Source organism: Camelus bactrianus, chromosome 5 (genome assembly GCF_048773025.1).
Source record: "Camelus bactrianus isolate YW-2024 breed Bactrian camel chromosome 5, ASM4877302v1, whole genome shotgun sequence".
NCBI lineage: Eukaryota > Metazoa > Chordata > Mammalia > Artiodactyla > Camelidae > Camelus > Camelus bactrianus.
Window position 1 is genome coordinate 42,491,292 of NC_133543.1, and position 15,717 is coordinate 42,507,008.

Genomic DNA, 15,717 nt, shown 5'->3' on the forward strand with positions numbered 1-15,717 from the left:
CTTTCTTTATTCAGTCCTTTGTCAGCTCAGCTCTCCTTGGCCGTCCCTCCCACATCTCATTTTGTCGGGTGGAAAGTCCCCTGTACCATCAGTATAGCGTTGCAGTGATGTCTAGAACTTCTTGTTTCCTCCTAGAGCATGGGGCTTTCCCCTCTGTCAAAACCCAAATCCAGATTCACTTCCTTCAGGAAGGTCTCCAAGTTCAATCCCCCCTCAGTGCATCATACTTAGTTCCTTTAGAACTAGAGTTGCACTAGGAAGATATCAATGTGTCCTCATGTATATGCTGCATTGAGAACACTCATCCTTTTTCATGAACTTGGGTAATGGCTGCCCAGCTGGTCTTTGGAGCCTCGTGTCTCCTTTCTCCCCTTCGACTGCCATGGAGAGTTGCCCACTGCAGGCATTCAGCCACTACTCACCTCTGCTTGCTGCACATCAGGGAACCAGCTCTTCACCTCACCTCTCACCCCACCATCCCCACTCATTCAGCCTTGCTCTCCTAGAACTCCATTCAAGAAATAAATAGGCTTGCAAAAACTCATCCGATTATTTCTATGTACCAGTGTTTATGTGCATTTTTAATATTTTTTCCTTTGTACATTCATTCATTATAAATCCATATCCCTCCTTCTTCCCCCAAAGAATCAGAGGCAGCTTACAAGGATAAATAAAAGCACATCACGATAGTATAAATTAGACCTAAGTGGGAAAGAAAAAGGAAAAAGGAAGGGAAGGGGTGTCGTTGGCACAAAGTCTGAAGCTAACACCATTATGCATCCCCTACAGCCCACGCACTGGGAGACAACAGGCCCTAAATTGGCTCCAGGCTGCCTAGCAGTTGCTTCATAAAGAGAAAACATTTACAGCATCTCCAAGATAAAATGTGAACTAATGACCAGAAGAAGAACAACTAGTCCTGGTTCTACGAGGCCACGGTGTAGTGCAGTGTGAGTGCGGGAGGTGGGGCGGGCGAGGGGGTGTGTCAGTGCATTTGCTCTATGTCACTCTCAAGACTGATGCATGTCAGCATCACCAGGGAGGCCTTCAGAAACACTGTTTGGGGCCTCATCTCAGACCAGTTAAATGATCAACTCTGGGAGTGGGACTGGGTAGCCCTATTTTAAAAATTTCCCCTAGTGATTTTCAGCCTGGGTCAAAAGCCATGATTTAAAAGAATGAACAGTCTGTGAATCTGGCAGGCACCCCTCCAGCCAAATTTCTGGAAGTCTTTTGATGATATCTCCACTGGAACAGTTATATAAAGGTCAAGATTTTCTAGTTGACTCTCACTCCTTGATGTCAAGAACAGTATCCTTTTTTTTTTTTTTCCAATTGAGGTATAATTGACAAATAAAATTGTATATATTTTTTGAAGTGTACAGTGTGATGATTTTACAACCCAGACATTGTGAAATGACTACTACATCAAGTAAATAACACATCCATCATCAATTGCCAAGATATGGAAACAACATAAGTATCTGTTGATGGATGAATGGATAAAGAAAATGTGTTCTATATACATAATGGAATATTATTTAGCCATAAAAAGGAAGGGAATCCTGCCATTTGTGACAATATGGATGAAACTGGAGGGCATTGTGCCAAGTAAAATAAGCCAGACAGGATAAAACAAATACTGTATAACATTAATTATATGTGGAATCAAAAAGAGCCAAACACATAGAAACAGTAAAATGGTTACCAAGGGCTGGGGACAGGAGATGGGGAGATGTTGCTCTACGTGGTCAAAGGGTACAAATTTCTAGTTATAAGATGAATAAGTTTTGAGGAACTGATATACAGTATGGTTACTATAGCTAATAATATTGTATTGTATACTTGATTTCCTTAAAGAGTAGATTTTTAGCATTCTCACCAAAAAAGGAACAATACCTTAATAATTTTAGATCCCCAGCAACTTGCATAGTATCTGACACATAGTAAAAGTGAATTCATTATACATATTTTATTTTTATATATTTATATAAATATATACAACTCATTTTTATATTTATATATATTGTTATGGATTAAATTTTTGTGTCATTCCACTCCCCTCTCCCACCAAATTCATATGTTGAAATGCTAACCCTCAGTGTGGTTATATTTAGAGATGGGGGCCTATAAGGAATTAGGTTAAATGAAGTCATAGGATGGGGCCCTGATCTGATAGAAATAGTGTCCTTATCAGAAGAGACACCAGAGAACTCACACTCTTTCTCTCTATGTACACATGTACTGAGAAAAGGCCATGTGAGGACATAGTGAGAAGGTGGCCATCTGCAAGCCAGGAAGAGAGCCCTCAACAGATACAGAATCAGCTGGACTCTTGATCTGGGACTTTTAGTTTCCAGAACTGTAAGAAAATAAATTTCTATTGTCTAACCCACCCAGTCTGGTATTTTGTTACGACATCCACAGCTAACTAAAACATATGTCATATATATGAATTATATATGCGTGTGTGTGTGTGTGTGTGTGTGTGTGTGTGTGTGTGTGTGTGTATAGTGTAGATAATACATATAAAAGAACCCCTCCCAAAACAAAGGCACAATCAATCAATCAATTAAAGCAAATGCATAGCTGACTGCCTGTCAAGTTAATTTTGTCAAAATATCATCCCTTGACCAACCTTGTTTGACAACCATGTGTCAGTATAATTTGCTATGTGGGCTCATGAACAGCCATGATCAGCTCTTCTGCTCCATGTTTCAGCCCCAAACACACCAGACAATTGACACACAACAACTGCTTAGTAAAACTGAGTCTCTGGTCCAAAATGCACCCGATAACTTCTGGCTTATTCTTACCTAGTTATAGAATGTTATTTAGTGCTTTGCACCCTATAGGTACTTAACAAGGACTACAAACTATCAACTTCAGAAATGTAACAAGTGAGTTTGAATTTTATTTCCTTCGTTTAAAAACATAGCTCTTAACATTTGGGATTCATTTGGGAGACCATTGATACAATCAATGGACCCGCTGAGTCATGACAGGAGACCTGTGTCCCCTATCACAGGCCACCGCTCCTCTGGGTGGCCCTAGTCACACCACTGTCCTCTCTAGGCTGTGGTTACTGCTCCCCTCTGGATCCCTCACATGAGGGCTGGTAACATTTATTCCAGCTACACCATCCTTTGTTGTTCCTTAAATTCTGCCCATCCCTTTGTAAATGGTCCTTTCAGTAAATTCTCTCAGTTCCCCAGTTTAATTGTGCCACCTGGTTCCTGCTGGGACCCATGAATACAGCCTCCAAAATACATCTGGGGACTCAAAACCATTTGGAAAAACCTAAGAAACTAAAGTCATTCTATAAGCAGATCTTTCAATTACAATTTTTTTTTTTACTGCAAAACAAGTTAGTATTTTTCTTCTTAACTGGTAGAATACTTAAAAAAAAAAAACAAAAAAAACCCTCTATTCAAGAATGTATGCTTGTATTGAAAATTCTCCTGAAGCTCTCCAGGGCTGGGAGCTTGGGAAACACAGTGTTCGACTTACATTTTCCTAGCTGGCTGCTGGGCATCCCACGTATGAGAGGACTGAAAGCTTGAGTAAGAGACAGATAAATGGCCTCTATTCCTTGCCTCCAAGCTACATGTTCCGTCATCCTGTCAGGGAAGGAAATTAAAATTGTCTGACACACTGAGCTTCATAAAATCACACTATTCTCTCCAGGATCCTGTGTGCCTCTAGATATCTACACCACAAGGAGTCTTTTGTGAGGATCCAAGCTACAATCTTCATCTCAGGATTAGCGCTTAAGTCCAAGAATCCTTGATGACTAGGGTCTCTCTTTGTCCCTTTTGAAAAATAAACTATGTAAACTTTTCTTTCTCAATCCTCCTGAACTTTCTCTATCTTTTAAGAATCCTAAAATAATAGCCAGTGGCTCTACCATCCAAGTCTTCTAAGATGAATAACTGAAAATACTTATAATTTGCAACCTGCTTCATTATTCACTCCTCAAGGGTTTTCTCAATTTCTGAGGTGCTTTTTCACTCCTCCCAAACAGGTGTCACTCAATCTAGAATCAACTTAACATTTGTTTTTCTAAAAACTGAGTGTAGCAATTTTCACTTGAGAACAAAAGCCCACCATTAAACCACTTCCCCCAGAAACCTTAAATATGATTTCAACATTATTTTTAAAAGTATAACATAGTTTAAAATATCATCAGGCAACTAGTCTAGAAATCAATGTCATATAGTCTGTACAGGATTAGAAAAAATTACCCTCCAAAAGGTAGTAACTTAAGATTGTGTCTATTTTTTCCTATATTTCTAAAATTTCTCAGAAAATCTGTTACCCTCTACAATAGCATAATCGTTATCATTGTGAAGCACTGAGGACATTCCAGAGTTACAGAAATCATCTGAGTAATCTGATTTTGCCCCTTCCTCTGTTGGAAAAGGAAGTACAGATCTTTAAAAATCTAGATTCTTCTTTTCACTTTCATATCACTTTATTTTTTCATCTGCATTTAAGGCCCTTTGCATTTCCTCCCAACACTGTAACCAACAAAAACCAATGATGCGGCAAAGTGTTACCCATGTTCCACTTACTCTGGGTAAATAACCAACAGTGGACACCAGTCCACCACCCAGGTCTGTCTCCTACCCTCCCTGGCCCTATCTTCTCCTTTCTTCCCCTTGGACTCCAGAGGTCTCACCTGCGCTAGAGCTGGTTCCACGACTGATTTAATGTTGCAATGCCATGGACCTGGTCTATGTAAACATGCAAATGATAGAACAGATGTATTTACAGAGGATCTACTTTGTGCAAGTCACAGCGCGAGGTGTTGAGGGAGAGCAGGACAGTTACCTCCTTTAAACAATTTACAGCCTACTAAGTTGGAAGCACTAAGACAAACTGTGGATCACTACAATTCAAAGATAATCTGATAGACTTGAAAAGAGATGTGGGAATAAATGTGTTTTAAGGAGTTACTGGGGTAATGATCATGTAGAGCTGAAAAAATGGTGGCTATTCAGGATGAGCTTTTTTTTAAAGGGCCATAATTTTGAGAAAGACTCTCAGGAGGGTGTGGCCATCAAAGAAAAAAGCATGAAATAAGACAAAGGAGGAAAATACAGGACATATATAAGAATAGTGAAGAATCCTGCTTGCCTGGATTGGAAAGGTAATTTGGGGCTCTATTACATGGGGTCCTATAAGTCAGAGTGAGGAGATGGGACCTTATTCCTAGGCAAAGGGAAGGAGCTGAAACGCATAGAGCAGGATTGATCCGAAGTCTGTTAGGGATGAGTGTAAGGAGGAGGAGGGAGGCTGAGATAATTACCAGTGACAAGAAGCTGCACCTGAAGCTTGCACAAAAAGCAAGACTTGACTGGCTCCTCTCAAAATAGCCCCACGTTTGGGGGAGGGCAGAGATGGAGTAAAGATAAGATGGGGCTGCCAAAGACATTATTTTCTTGTTCGACTAGTCAGCTCCCCTACTTCTGAAGGTCAGTGCCTTCAAATTTTCACCTAATAAGTTAAACAGCTTACATATTTCAGAATAAAAATTCCCTTCTCCTGAGAAGATGATGTGTTTCCAAACTCTCTCTTTTGCTAAAATGGCTAAAGAAAGTTCAAAGCTGACGGAGCCAGAGCAATAGCCGTAGGAGAGAATGGCGTTTAAAAGACTGATGAGTGAGTGATGTCAGTGGTGATCTCAGCATCTATTTAGATAAAACTCCTTACGGCTTTGTGGCTAATAAAAAATTAACTTCCCCCAAAGGCTATGTGTATAAAATTCAATACATTAAAAAATAGAGGCTCTGTGAAATGCTGGCACATGCTACAACATGAATGAACCCTGAGGACATTATGCTAGGTGAAAAAAGGCAGACACATAAGGACAATGATTGTACCAAGAACAGTCAAATTCAAAGAGAAAGAAGGTAGAATACTGGTAACCAGGGGCTGAGGGAAAGAGGCAAAAGGAGTTACTGTTTAATGGGTACAGAATTTCAGTTTGGGGTGGTGAAAAAGGTCTGGAGATGGAATGTGGTGATGATTGCACAATAATGTGAATGTACTTAATGCTGCTGATTTGTACACTTGTAAAAGGTTAAAATGGTAATTGTGGTGAGTATATTTTACTACAGTGAAAAAAAAAAGCCTCATTGAAGTCTGTATTGTGATTATAACACCAAATTCTAATTTACTAATTTTTAGAAACAAAGTTCATGCTATATGGTCTGGTGGAATCATGCCCGCTGACTGGCAATCTACAGGGCTTCTCTGGTCTACTGGAGAAGTCACGTGGCTCTAAGAAGCTTGCTTGACGAATGAGGAGTCAGAGCAAGGAGCTGGGTCTGGTGATGGTTACCAGTGGAGAGATGATTTTGCCTAATGTTCTCATCCTCAATATAGGAATATATCTGCCAAGGAAGCCTGAATCTTTGCATCAGTCAGTCCGAGCACTCTTCCTCAAGACAGTGTCACCAGTCAAGGTTATTTTTCAAAGCAGTTTATCAGAGTCAGGAAGGCAGCAAGAAAATATGACTAACACATCAATAGCTATTAGAAAAAGTGATGAAATCTAAAGTCCTCAGTAGAGAGAAGAAGAGCAGGATCAGGAAATATTCTTATAGGATCAAATTTTGTGATTTTAAGATGAAAATTTTAAACCCAACATTCATTGTCCTACATAGAAATGCTTTGGCATCTTGATGACAGTAGAAGACCAATTAATAAGGCTGTTTACCTTTTCAGGTTGTCATGGCACATATGAGACTCTCTAGGATTGAAATATGCTACTAGGGAAGGAAAGAAACTGGTATGAAGTGGGGGAAAGATAAGAAGAAAAAGGAAATATTGAGAAGGAAGGGAGACAAATAAGGAAGGAAGATAGTTGTGAAATACTGTTGTGAGAAGAAAGAAGTCTCCATGAGATGGAGAGCTAACATATATATCCCAAAGCACTGGAAATAGCGACAAAGCTGCATAAAACATTTCTGGAAGAGAATAAAAACACACTAATAAACAACAAGTTTCTACTGTATAGCACAGGGAACTATATTCAATATCTTGTAGTAACATATAATGAAAAAGAACATGAAAAGGATATGTATGTATATGTATGACTGAAACATCATACCAGAAATTGACACAACATTGGAAACTGACTATATGTCAATAAAAAAATATCTGGGGGTGAAAAAACCACACACACATAAAACATGGTACTAAAAAGGAAGAAATTTAAAGCCAGAGTAGTGACCTGAGCAGATACTTGATAACCTGGAGGCTTGGACTTAAAGTTCATGTAGACACATTTTGGGTGAGGGGTTGGGACTAAGACCCAACAGAAAAAACAATCTGACCACCCACCCAGGAGACCCTAGTGAATCTTGTCTGTCTCTATTTAGGCAACCAGCAGGGAAAAACATGTAATTTCCTGAAAAGTCCAAACTCCATGCTTGATCCTTACTCAGGCTTGCAGTTGAAATTTATACTGAATCCCTGGAAACCCCAGTTCGAAATATAAACAGAAAATTAGGTTGTGGAACAGAGATGCCCTTGTCACTCCTGGTATATATAAATGCAAAACTATGTGTGGAAACACAGACACACCTGGGTGGAGGGGGATTCTCACAAAATATTCAGCCTCATTTAATATGAGCTCACCATAAAAAGTCACAGAATAAGCAAGTCACAATTTTGTGTAAGGCACAGTCAATGGTCACAAAATACAGGAGGATTAAATTCAAGAACTTGAGTTACCAGACTGGGACTTAGAAAGTGACTATCAAAGAAAATTATTATTTTAAATTATTAAAGTTATAACAGAAGTAATTAAAACACAGGAATGAGAAATGGAAAAAGACAAGGCTGCTGTGAATGACATTGATGATGATAATAATAATAGTGCAGCACTGACCACCTGCTAGGCACTTTTCTAAATGCTTTGCAAATATTAATACATTTAATCCTCACAACACTGTTAGATTGTATTATGAGGTATTATTATTTTCCCATTTTATAGATGAGAAAACTGGCACACAGAGAGGTTAACTGACTTGCTCCAGGCCACACATCTAATAAGTGACAGAGGTGAAGTTTGCACAAAAACAATCTTTACCCAAATGTCTCAGTCATTTGAGCTGCTATATATGAAACAAAGATAGCATAAGCTGGGTAGCTTATAAACAACAGAAACTTATTCTACAGTTCTGGAGGCTGGAAAGATCAAGTTCACTGCTGGCATATTTGGTGTCTGGTGAGAAGCCATTTCCTGGTTCATAGATGGCTGTCTTCCTACTGTGATCTCACTTGGACAAGGGGGTAAGGGATCCTTGGGGTCTCTCTTACAAGGGCTCTAGTCTCATTCAGTTGGGCTCTACCTTCATGACCTAATCACCTCCCAGAAGCCCCATCTCCTAAGACCATCACATTGGAGGCATCAGACAGTGTTTAGGGTTTCAACACATGAATTAGGGGGGAAACACAAACTTTCAGTCTATAGCATCAGAGTATAGGATCTTAACCACTACAGTGAACCAAGACCCTTTTATATCCAAATAAAATTTAGAATCTCAAATATTTCAAAATTTGAAAATTACAAAAATGAAAAAAGTTGAAATTATAAAGAAAATTCAGTGGATGAGTTAAATAGTAGATTAGGCATAGTTGAAGAAAGATTTAGTGACCTTTAAAAGAGAACCAAAAAAAAAAAAAGTGAGAATACAGCACAGAAAGAAAAAGAAATAAAAGTATAGAAGCAAGAGTAAGAAGCATAGAGAATAAAATGAGACCCAACATATTGCTAAAAGAAGTTTCAGAAGGAGAGAATAGACAGAACAATTAAGAGACAGTATTCAAAAACATAATACTAAGAAATACCCAGAATTGGTAAAAGATATAAATATTCAAGAAGCACGATATAAATAAAGGTAAACCTTACATGGGAATATCATAGTGAAATTACCTAAGAAAATGAAGGGTAAATATTCAAAATAAGCAATAAAAGGAAAGAGAGGGGTTCTCTGCAAATAACAGCTTGACTGATGACACATACCCCAATAGCAGCCGTAGAATCTAGAAGACTCTAGATTATTGAGAAGATTATATATTTAGAGTCCTGAGGAAAAACAGTGTCAACCTAAATTTTACACCCAGGTAGACTATCATTCAGGAATGAGGACAAAATAAAAACTTTTTTTAACAACAAAGATGGAGAGAGTCCCCTACATTTAGATATTTGCTGCAAGAACAACGAATTGAAAGATGTGCTTCAGGTAGAAGAAAATGAACTCAGAAGAATGTGTAGGAGGCAAGAAACAATGCTGAGTAATGAAGTTGGTAAACACTGAAAAATCCATTTGGGGGATTAAAAACCAGTACTAGAGAAAATTAAAATGGAAAACTGAAGTGTGATCTGTGGAAGGGTCCTGAGGGCCCACAATCACTGGGAGGAGAGTAGAGCTTGGAATGACATTAGACTTTGTTAAGTTACTCGCAAGTATTAAAATATAAGGGCTACCATCCAAAGAATGGGAGTCGAATGCTGAATTATCAATTAGGGGGGAAATGACAAAATAAAGGAAAACTTGATCAAAGTTGTATAATAAAGAAAGAGACAGAACAAAAAAGATTAGAAATAGCATGATAAATAAGGAATAGAATACCAGGTGACAGAAATAGATCTAAATGTACCAGTAACCACAGTGATTGTAAACTGACTTGACTCATCAGTTAACAGGCAGAGATTATCAGCCTGAAAAGTAAAACAAGATCCAACTATATCCTATTAATGGGAGAACTTCTAAAACACGATACTGAAGATTGACATTGAAGAGATAGAAAAAGGCATACCAGACTTAGATTTCTAATAGGATGGAGAACTGTCACCCCAAACACCCAGATCTGGAAAAATCACCCAGAGACACTGTAAAATGTCTTATTAAGCCCATAAGAAATTAGGGGAAATCCTTAAGAGAGAGGAAAAGCAAAGAGGAAGCCCATATCACAGAAGGAGATAAACACAAACACAGAAAGTGGAGCCGCCCTGAGTCAGGGGTCAGCAAACTATGGCCTGGAAGCCAAGCCCGCCTCTCCTGTTTTCCTAAAGTTCTGCTGGAACCCAGCCAAGCCCAGTGTTTACATACTGTCTCTGGCTCCTTTGGCATTACAACAGCACAACTGAGTAATTTCAACATCTCTGTTGCATGACTGGCAAACGTGAAAATATTTATATCTAGCTCTTTACAGAAAAAGTTCACTGACCCCTGTTCCAGGGGCCCAGGGTGAGGTAACATGGAGTGAGGCATAGAAATCCAAAGGCCTTTGCTCTGTATACAGTGAATGAGGTGAAATGGAAACTCCCTCAAAATAGGATACTTGAAACTACATTACTCTATGAAAAATAATGGGTTGAGGGAAAATCTGACTCTCTGCAAAGGGCTCAGATGAGGAAAGCTAGCTGGCAGCCTGCCACTGCTACTGGGATTACTGAGTTTAGTGGCCACTGCCTGGACTCATGCCCACCTAAAAGCAGCCTGCCAGCTCAGAGGTCCACTTCCAAGGGCATCTCTCAGCACCCTCCAGCTGTACTCTAAATGAGGTGTTAGCAGCCTTTCTTCTCTTGTTTCTGTTCATTATTTCACTCACTATGGTTGACACCTGTGTGGCCCCAGTTAACTCCCCAGGTAACATTTATCATTGATGTTACTCTTCTGGTTACAAAGTTGCATGTTTGGAGTCATCTGTCCCCAGCTTGCTTGCTTGCTTGCTTGCTTGCTTGCTTGCATTCTGTTACTTTTAATGCACAATATTACAGCATGCAGGGTTAAAACATATATATATATATATATGTTTTATATATATATATACACACACACACACACACACACATACCACTATTCTTTTTGGAAGACCTGAATGCAGTAGAAACACCTAAATGTAGATGCTTCAAATTGAAATATTAAGTGCTTCATTTAGCAATGTGTTTTGGTTTGTTTTTTAGCAGAATGATAATACTAAGAAGTAATTTTTTTCTAAATCTATATTTAGATTACCATAACAAGGAACACTGTCCTTGTTTCTGAGAGCTCTGTCCTTGCCTAGATAAGATTATAGGAGATTTGGGGCAGTGACTGAACCATGACCAGAAGGTATGGGATTGGACCAGTGTTCACTTCATGCTGGAGAAGAGACTGAAAAAACAATAGGCTGGGTTTGGTGCTGTGAATTCTTGATGTACCCAGCACAGTGTTGTTCAATAATGAATAATTCCTTGAAGAAGGTACTGATTGCTAGCTTCTCATGGGTACTTGGTGAGAACTTGGGGCAAGCCAACCCCATTGGGAGGGGATGGATTTTTCATTTTCCCCTGGACCACCTCCCTGACACCCCTTTTCCTTCCCCCCATCAATAGTCCTGGGAAGACTCTAAAGGAGAATAGTTTCACCCCTTGGGAACTGAGATTGTTGGAGCCTCGCCTCCAGCTGGAGAAGGCACATGGCTTCTCTCCTGGATGCAGGCTGGCCAGACACAACCACATCATGGCAGGTGATGCCAGGGAGAATTGGTGGCTGGTGGGAGACCTCCTGGAGAAGTGCTGGCCTATGATCACATCGAGTGTATTAGTTCTATATTTCTCTGGTTATAATCCCCCTTCAGTCTCTAAGACTTCAATAAATCCTGTGGATTGCCACAGGCTACTAGCATGTGAAAGTAAGGAAATTCTGTTTTCATGCTTGGAGCAAAGCTGGGAGGGAGGACAGCAACTGCCTATGTGAGGCCAGATATGAGATGGCTAAAGATGATCTGCTGGGCAGTGGGGCTGCAGATGGAGCCACGGGGCTGCCTGTGATGAAAGCTTCAACCAGGACACTTTTGTGTAACACGTAGGCATTTCCAAAAACACGTGTGGAAGAGAAACAGGTAAAAATACTGAATGGTGGTTATGACAAAGCCATTTATATATAAAAAGAAGTGAGGCTTTATTTTCAGATTCACTATCTGGGACTCCTGGTATTTGGTGCATGAACAGATCTGGGGAAAGTTCTATGGACTAGACCTTGGAAACAATGGCTTAAGGGAATAACCCTCCTGAGGATTCACATTATTGTAAGTGCTTCAACTATTGATAGGAACTTAGCGTCTATTCCAGATATTGGGGATAGCTAGGGGGCCTTCTCAAATCACACCATTATGATACATTTGAGCTCACACCCAGGTAAAAATCTAGAGTGAGTCCTCATGCCTGACTGGTGGCTTTGTCCTATCACTTTCTATAGATTCCCAGCATAGTTCTAGATATTTGTGACAAAAGAAATGACCAGACTGGCAAATCCTAAGACAAGGAGACAGTAGAGTTCAGGGCTCAGAAGCCAGGTTATCTGGCTTTAAAACTAGGTTCTTATGAGCTGTGTAATACTGGGCAAGGCAAGTCACTTCCCTGTGCCTTGGTTCCCCAGTTACACAATACAGCTAACAAAAGTGCACACCTCACAGGGTTGTTGCTGCAGATTGAATTATTTCATACATGCAAAGCGCCTAGAACAGTGTCTGGTGTGTAGTTAGTGCTCAATAAATGCTGGATGTTCCTACTGGAAGTTCAGGCAAAGGACTGGATGTAGTCAAGGATCTGTCATTCGAGGGTTTTGATTCAGATATCTGCTTCTCACAACAAACCACCTTAAAGCAATAATGCATTACAGTTTCTCATAATTTCATTGGTTGACTGGGATCATATGGGTAGTCTTTCTGCTTGTCTCACTGAGGGTCTCTCATGTGGTTGTAGTCATGTGGTGGCTGGAGCTGGAGTCATGTGGCGGCCTGACTATAGTGGAATGTTCCAGATGACTCCTTCTCTCCTGCGTCTGGTGTTTCAGTGCTCTAGGACATAGCAGCTCTTTCCACAGAGCTTCTCATCCTCCAGAGCTCAGAATAAACAAACTTAGAATTCAGTTTTCTCCTGCAGTGATAAGAATCAGAGACTCCACTGATCCTCACTTTACATCACCCCAAACCTGATTTAGTCTAACCAATCATAAATGGTTCCCCCAACCCAGTCTTCTCCTTGCTTCTATCCAACTTATATCCTGCCCTCATATTAACCTTCCAAAAACACTGTCTTTGTTTTGGTACCCAACAAAGCTTGAACTATTAATACTGTCAACATGATAATGTTCAAACACCTTAGGCTGTTATTCAAGGGTCCATAGGACTGTGTCTGAGAAGGATAGGGTTAGGTTGGAGGATGACAGAAGGGAAACTCACATATACCAACAGGTACCGCTTTCTAGCTCTATTGAGCCTCTAAGGGTATACCAACAGCACAAAGGAAACATCTGAATGCTGTATAATTTCTTTCATTATAGGGACAGACCAAGGAGGCGACAATGGTCAGAAGCCTGCAGGGATGAAAAATCTGCTGAACAAAAGGGCTCACAAAAACTTATTTTCTTTCCTGCTAGATGGGTAGCATGATCAACTTCTGCTACTTTGTAAAGCCACTCAAGCTACATCACTTAAAATAATCATCCATGCCTAATGTTTGAGTTCTGGGTCCCCATGTTCTTGCTGCATAATATTCTACAGTCTTTCTTTCTCTGCCTGCATCACAAGTTTTGCAGTTCCCTTTATCTACGCCTGTGTAGAGGGCTAGGAGATTTCCCATTTCTCCGCAGAGGTTTTCTGAGGGCCGTCTTGGCCACGGTGGACCACAGAAGTCCTCTGTAATGGTGTCCCAATTTCAAGTTTAAACTTAAATGCCACACAATAATAAGTCTACTTCAAAACTCCCCCTCTTCCTTGACATAAACCTTTGGACTCATCCAAACTGGTCGATTCTTTCTGTTCCTTTTACTTCCTACTTCTTTGTCTCAATGCATAAGGTGGAAAAAGATGATAAAGAAGGAATGGAGAAGACATGAGTTGTTCCAATGTCCCAAGAAGCTGAGGAGCTGGATCACAAACCATTAGGGAAGCATGTGGGACAAGAAGTGTCTTGCCCTGTAGTTCTCTCACCTCTACTGCCTTTTACTCATATTTTTCCTTAAATATGTGAGATATTCTATCTCCTCAAATTCTGAGCATGCTTTAGGAAGAGAAGGGATTTATTTTAAACTTTTTCTACCATGTATATTTATCTTTACCCAGAGAAGCTATAGATAACTATTTCTTGGTTGAGTATCCCAATTAAAGGCAAAGTTCATACAGTTCACCCAGCCATCCATCAATCAACCCCATTTAATGAGTCAAAGAACATTTACTGGCTGACCCTTATTCACCTTGCAGCCCTGCTAGGGGGTTGCTCATCACAGCGCATGGTTTATGCAGTTCCAGAACGCTTAGACTCCCCTTCATCTAATACACAGCACCCTATAAAACACTCAGCTTTAAAAATCATTATTATAAAAGTAATACAGGCTCACAGCAAACATTAAAACAGTATAAAAGGGCATAAAGGGAAAAGCAAAACTCTCCTGGTCACCACTCCACCAAAATTTTCTATTCCAATTACTCAAAAGCAACAGTTGCTGACAGTTTCTTTTATTTCCTTCCAGAAATGAGCATTATTATTTTTACATAAGTGAGATCATTCTATATCTATTTTTCCATTGTTGATCCCCTTCCCTCACCTATATGGTGTATCTTTGTTCTCTTTTCATATTAGTCCAAGTAACTCTCCTTGCTTTTTCTTTTTTTGGTAACAGTTTTACTGAGGTATAATCCACACACCATATAAGTCACCTATTTAAGGTGTATAACTCTGTGGCTTTTGGAATATTCATAGGGCTGTGCAGCCGTCACCACATCCTCATTCTTTTTAATGGTTGCAGAGCCTTTGTTTTATCCTATGCCATAATTTCAGTATTTGGTAAACTGAATTAAGCTATAGATTGGGACTGAGAAAGTAGGGGAAAAAAGCAAATTGTCTAGAAGCATAAAAATAAAGATGCTTTGAGGCTTCCACTGCTTTTTTAAGTCAATTTTAAGTAACTCTGTTATATTGATATGAAACATGGTTGGGAAAATATTCTCTCCACATTATCTGGATCTTTTCTTTCCAAATAGCAGGGCCCTAATAATCCATGTGGACAGAAATTCCTATTGCATTGTGCTGGATTTCCTTTAGAAGTCACTTATCTTCACTGCCAAGTAAAGCTTTATTTCATTTTAGTAAGTTAAAAAAATTATCTTTAATAATCCTCCCAAACTAAGATAGCTTATAATATTTCAATAGTAACATGACTTTTTTTCTTGCAGCATTTGTTTTAAATATAATGCAAAGGTAAGTATTTCAGATTAACACAATATTTATAAAATGTCTAAAGAAATGTAAGCAAATTGTTTTTGAAATTGTTTATAAATATTAGGGATTTTAAGCATATGTGGTGTTAAGTAATACTGACATGTCTGGGTAAATGTGCAAAATAGAAGGAAAATAACGCAACTACTCTTTCCCCATACTTACATTTCCACATAACAAATTCTCTGAGGGACAAAAAAAGATATTTGGTAATATTAGTAAGGCCTATAGTGACATCAGAAACACATATTTAAATAATTTAAATAAATGAACCTGAATCAGGTTAGGCAGGAAAACAGAGTTAGACTCAAGTACTATGGAAGGCAGGAAAGAAAAGAACCACAGGCACTTGTTAGTATAAAAAGAGGAATTACTGTAGAGGTTGGAAAACATCTTTCTATAGATTTTTTTTTTAACTGAAGTATAGTTGATTCACA

The 15,717-nt window shown here is 39.3% G+C and overlaps 1 protein-coding gene across 14 annotated transcripts in view; it reads right to left on the bottom strand.

The window, feature by feature from the left end:
- Positions 1 to 15,717, bottom strand: part of CCDC148 (coiled-coil domain containing 148) — a 325,980-nt gene that overhangs the window by 100,037 nt on the left and 210,226 nt on the right. For all 14 annotated transcript variants that reach the window (XM_074363720.1, XM_074363726.1, XM_074363722.1 and 11 more), the window contains one exon: positions 3,511 to 3,620. In XM_074363720.1, the coding sequence (XP_074219821.1) occupies positions 3,511 to 3,620 (110 nt within the window). The remainder of the gene's footprint in view (positions 1 to 3,510; positions 3,621 to 15,717) is intronic.